The sequence below is a fragment of the Vigna umbellata genome, chromosome 3 (assembly GCF_029865625.1).
Source record: "Vigna umbellata cultivar VRB3 chromosome 3, Vumbellata_1.0, whole genome shotgun sequence".
Taxonomy (NCBI): domain Eukaryota; kingdom Viridiplantae; phylum Streptophyta; class Magnoliopsida; order Fabales; family Fabaceae; genus Vigna; species Vigna umbellata.
In genome coordinates, this window is record NC_142167.1 from 46,772,600 (window position 1) to 46,778,799 (window position 6,200).

The 6,200-nt window shown below is 34.8% G+C and overlaps 1 protein-coding gene across 1 annotated transcript; it reads left to right on the plus strand.

The window, feature by feature from the left end:
- Nucleotides 1–227: 227 nt before the first annotated feature.
- On the plus strand, nt 228–4,240 carry LOC124822786 (cyclic dof factor 1-like). Its single transcript, XM_047294851.2, has 2 exons — nt 228–1,076; nt 2,438–4,240. Exons 1-2 carry the CDS (start codon nt 921–923, stop codon nt 3,665–3,667), a joined length of 1,386 nt encoding a protein of 461 aa, XP_047150807.2. The 5' UTR covers nt 228–920; the 3' UTR covers nt 3,668–4,240.
- Nucleotides 4,241–6,200: the final 1,960 nt, after the last annotated feature.

The following is a 6,200-nucleotide window of genomic DNA, read 5'->3' on the forward strand; positions in this document are numbered from 1 at the left end:
TGTTAAGGAAAAGACAAAGTATGAAATTTATTTAGCATTAAAAACATTTACAGAAAAGACAAAGTCTGACATTCATTTAACGTTAAAAACATAGAAAGGAAAGACAAAGTAATACATTTATTTAACATTAAGAAGATTTAAATAAAGAGTAATGAAGCATTAATAGCATTTATTTTGAAACACTTAATTAAAAGTTTTTCTTGATGTGTTTCTGTTACATCCTATCCTATGATGATGTAGAATATTTGTTTGGTTTTAGGAGAGGTTATTTGGGTGTGATTTATGATTTGAGTTTTGTGAAATGAGGGAGAATTAAGAGAGAGAAGAGGTGGGGTCAAAATGAGAGGTGGGAGGCAATTTGACTAGGAAGGAAGAAAGTGTTACTAGAGTGGTTGACGAAAAAGGCAAAAAATGAAAATGCTGACAGGGATGAAAAAGGGTGGGACAGAACAGCACTATCTTTAGAAGCAATGTGGGAGAATCCAACAGCACACACAAAGATCTCATAGGCCACAAGAACTTGTGACTCACAAAATTCTTACCTTTTCCTGAGGTGGCAACATGTTTTTTCTCCTCTTCCTAAAATAAAAACCACACCCAACACAACACCACACCACACAACACAACAAAAACAAACAAACTTACTTCACCACTTCACCCATCCCCTCCCTCTGTCACCATTCATTATCCGTTTTCATATCAATTAACAGTGCAAAAGACACCAAAAAAGAGAGTTACTGTGTGCACCAACGACAACAACTTCTATATATCTATCTACATATACTTATGTATATATATTTTTCATCGTTACTTTCCCCATTTTTCTAGAAAGAGAAGGAGCAAGCAAGCAAACCAAAGCAACAACAAGAGAGAGAGATATTCCTGATCCTGACCCTCATCACCATTTTTATATCTCAGGAATGTCAGAGGTTAAAGGCTCTGCCATAAAACTCTTTGGAAGGACAATTTCTCTGCCACACAATGATTCTTCTGCACCTCCGACTCTCGCTTGTCCTTCATCTTCCTCTTCTCCCCCGGAACTTACCTCTGCAACACAACAACACCAAGAAGACCAGGTACGTCCACCACCATATTTGTTTTTGGTTGAGTTTGTGGAAAACCATGTCGATTTGCAAATCTAACCGCGACCCATTTTGCAGAACCATTCAATTGCTAATGGGTGTTTTCAAATCTTGAAAAAGTTTTCTTCTTGGCATCGTGTCAATTCAGTTTAATTCAGGGCCTGCTGCAATTTTTTGTGGTTATTTTTATTTGTTTTTTTAATGACGCGTTTCCAATTTATTTAATCATCATTTAAGTGGTGGCGAGAATTCGCTGTGGGGTTCCTTTCGGCCAAATTGGATCCAATCTCCTTTATGGAATACAAGTATAAGAATATTGGATGGAATATATCATGTGGTTTGGCTAGCTTTGGTTTTAGCGTTCTCTTTTGAGTCCATGAATTTGCTTTTATGCTACAAAGTGAGTTTTCTAATTTTAGTGATTTCTTCCTGTTTGGAAAATATTGTCCTAAACGGGTTATTTGGCGACTTCAATCGAAATTCAAAAAAAGAAAAAAAATATTGTGTCTATTTTTAATTAGATCTCTTGCAGGATCCCAGAGGTACTATGGCTAAGTTTTTGGCTTGAATATCTTCTTGTTTTACTTAACTCTAATCTGATCACGTTTCTTTTCACACCAAGGACTTTAATTGGAGCTTAACTCTTCTAATTTGACACTTTTGTCCATATTCGAGTCCTTATTTAACAATTGTCCAAATGACCCCTGATTTTGTGACATCACTGAGGACATATTTATATTTATAGACTGCTTTTGATTTAATTATCTTCCAGCTGTTTCATACTCTTAGTTTCTTCTTCCCCTTGAATTCCTTCTATAGTCCTGTATTTGTAAATTTCAAAAGATCATTTTCTCGATTGTCACCTACATATTTACATCTATAATTGTGGTTTTCTTTTGCAAATCTAGAATTGAGATTTTGGCGCTGAAATTGTTCAATTGACTCTGCTCCAGACGCTTTCACGTGAGCGACTTCGTTCATTGAACAAAGTACTTATACTGTTAACTACCTTAACGTGGAAGGAAAAATAATATCTGCCCCATTTTTGGTGGTGTGAATTCACTCACCCTCCTACTTTTCCCCTGAAATATCTAAGAATTTTTTATATGTTGAATTAGAGTCACCAAATAAATAAAAAAAATGTATCAATTTCACATGTCTAATTCTTCTATTTTGGGCTATGTAAATAACATGCTTCAAGCAAAATTTGTGAATCTTAACGTGTGATAATGGTAAATACCAGCATATCATTTCTTTTTTGTTGATTTAACGTACTGAGTTCACAGTTTTACAATTCCACGAGCTTAGCCATAGTAAATTAGCAATTCTAACCTTGGTCAGGTTCACTGTTTTAGGAACCACAGAGGAAAGAACTTACCTCACTTGAAGACGATGACGCCTCATCACATGAAACCACAGAGGATTTAAAATCTGCCGCTTCAGACGCACTCGAGAATCCTAAGACTCCCTCAGCGGAAACAGAGACATCACTGCAGAAATCTCCCGAAAACGAAGAACAGAGTGAGACAAGTGCTTCTGAAGAAAAAACACCAAAGAAACCTGACAACATACTTCCATGTCCGCGGTGCAATAGCATGGACACCAAATTCTGCTACTACAACAACTACAATGTCAACCAGCCTCGTCATTTCTGCAAGAACTGTCAGAGATACTGGACTGCAGGAGGAACGATGAGGAATGTGCCCGTGGGTGCTGGTCGCAGAAAAAACAAGAACACTTCGGCTGCAGCTGTATCACATTACCGACAGATAATGATGCCGGAGGCATTTCAGGGAGCTACACTGAATGCCTCCAATGGATTGCATAATGCCTTTTTTGGGAATGGGTCAGCTGTGTTGACTTTTGGTTCTGATACCCCTCTCTGTGACACCATGAGTTCTGTGTTGAACATTGCTGAGCGAGCCCAAAGTTGTGTATCAAATGGGTTTCATGCAACTGAGCCAAGTGGTTATTTTTCCTATAGTAAGGAGGGTGATGGGGGTGGTCATTCTACTGGAGTTTCTGTTTCAACAACTTCAAATTCCAGCCATGCTAGCTCACATGAATCGGTTGATAAAAGAGTTGAAGGTTTCACTCCTCAGTTATCATACTTCCCAGGTGCCCCTTGGCCTTATCCTATGCCTCCTACATTTTTCCAACCTAGGTACCCTTTATCATTCCACACTACACCAGCCTATTGGAGCTGTATGCCACCCTCTTGGAATATCTCATGTATGTCATCCCAATCTTCTGATAGCAACACTGTCTCTGCCCCCATTTTGGGGAAACACTCAAGGAATGGGAACATCATCACCCCATCGAACTCACAGAAAGAAATACATAACAGTTCAGAGCACAATTTCTTGATTCCCAAGACTCTTAGAATCGATGACCCTGGTGAAGCTGCAAAGAGTTCCATGTGGTCAAAACTAGGAACCAAGAATGACAGGACCAGCTCTGGAGGCCTTTTCCAAGCTTTTCCACCCAAGGGAAATGACATGAATCACAGGGTTGAAGCATCACCACAGTTGCAAGCCAACCCTGCAGCTCTATCGCGCTCTCTTACCTTCCATGAACAGACCTGAATGAGAATCACGGTGAGGCAAGTGAGATTCTCACTGTGCTTATGCATTGATATGAAAAACAAGGTTTATGCAAGTAGAACCCCATTTTGATGAAAAGTGTTGTTTCTTTCCCTCAAGAAATTGTTTTATTGAACAACCTCTGAGTAGGATTCCTAGGAGCAAATTGTTTCTTTATGGCTTCCCCAGCTACCATCTTCAGCCTGTTAAACTGAACAGGTGTTTTTGCTGCATAATTAGGAGATCTGTTGAGTAAATATCTTGGTGTATAGATATAGATATATATAAATGAGACAAGGAAAACTAGGAGGAGAAGAAACAATGGCAAGGAGATTCTTAGACTAAAATCCAATGGTTTAGAATACACATGCAAGTCTTCATTGGAATTCTCTTGTTATTTTTTCCCTTTTTTTTTTTTACAGATTCTCTACTTTAATAATGTTAGTCCCAGATTATGATATTTATGTAAGCTTTCTTTATTTTATTTTTCTTCTACTTTAATCATGCTACACTTTCATAAACATCAACTCACATGCACTCTGTTTTCGCCGTTATCTACAAAGATTTACTTTTTCATATTTGTTTTTTCTCTACTTTCTTTCTTTATATATTTACATTCAAATTCTGCTACTTATCCTAATGTGAGGATAGGATATAAGTGCCTCGGTGGTGTACAACCATAATTAAAACGAATAATCACAAACTTTTGTTTCAATTTCATGATGTTAAGAAACAATGTAACGTGTAACTATGATAACCCCAACTTAAAGGGAGGTGTTAAATTATATGGCTAATGTAAATGGTCTTTTTTAAACGTATATTTGCTTAAGAAAATAATATTTGAAAAAAATTATTACAAATGTTTTCTCTAATACAAGTCAATAAATCATTTACAATGAGTTTAAATCCTTTCCAATCTTTATGTTATGTCTTTACTTTTTAATATGCAAGATTTTTTTTTTTTATTTTTAACACGTTATTCTATTCTCATTTTTTTATCACTATCAATTACGTACTAATTATACCTTTTCACTTCATGCTAAGATATGAACTTTTATTACTTTTTTTTTAGAATTACTTTCTAAGTTTCTTATTTTCCTTAAATTGTAAACGAAAACGTTGCACTGGAGCGGATATTTTTACTAATAAGATTAGACAAAGAGGGAAAAATGTATTTTTTTTTTGGTTTATTTGTTATATGGAACACATTATTAGGAAAAGAAAAAATTGTAAAACTAAAGAGGTGTCACTTTTTGAAATTATAAAAGTGGAAAATTGATGACCAAGCTTTCTTTTATGTGCATGCATACATATGAAGGTCATTTTCAATCTTTATTGACACAACAACAGAAAGTTAGGTCTTGATGCAGCAATATGCCAATCTTTTGTTAGTGGGATCTACTACATTCCTGGTCCTTCGTTGCTATAACTAATTCACTTTCACTGCATTAGGAGTTATTTATATAATAGAGAATTATCCACAAATAAATGGACTCAATCTTCTTGCACTGCATTTTATGTACAGTCACAATCATATTGAAAGGTTGGAGTGAATGTAGCCAGACAATGTAAATGGATTTCATATAAAATATCAACTTCTTTTCTTGTTGCTACAAATTTTTAATAGACTTTTATGATCCATTATTTCTGGTTCTGTTACAAAACATGGAATTCATGGTGGCTTGGTTTACATTAATATTTTTTATTTATTTTAGTTTGTTTAATTTAAAAATTTATTTTCTTTTATTTTAATTTCTTATTTGGTTGATTATTTCCCTTGATTAGTGTTAAGAAAAAATCATCTGAAAAGAATAGATCGTTTAACATGAGTTTTGAAGTTTAACAAGAACAATAAACAAAATACTCTTTAGAGAAAAGAGTATCTAAAGATAATGAACATAGACATAATTATGAGAAAACAAGACAATAAAATGCTAGAGAACCTTGTAGGAAAAACAAGTGTATGAGAAATGAGAACATAGATACATAAAAAAAAACAGATATATCCTTTAGTGATTATATGAGAGAGCTTCTAAACATTAAGCAACAGACAATATCGTAGAATCATCGATAATATCTATCAAATATAATCATCCAAATGATTGTTCGACTAAGAGATAGAAACCAAAAGAACTAGGCTCAAATCATCTAGAAGCGTCGAACAAAAACACTAAAAACCTAAGAAGACTTAAGCTTAAAAGTGTATAAGCATTAATCTGAATAGTTTCATCATCAGAGATTTAGCAAACAGAGTTTTCCCAGACTATAAGGATCAATAAGTGAAAATGTCTTATCAATGAAAGAGTTCATAAGAACACCCTGTAAAACAATATGTTATCAATGGAAACGTGTTATAGAAGAAATAGTCTAATGAAAAATGCACCAAACAAACAAATCTTAAGGATATTTTTCATTCACAAGAGTTCTTGAGAGCGAATTGGACGTAGCTCAGTTGCAGTGAATCAGTATAAAATGTTTCCTTGGTCATTGCTTTATCTTTTTAATCCTCCCTTGAAAAGTTTTTCATAAAACCTAG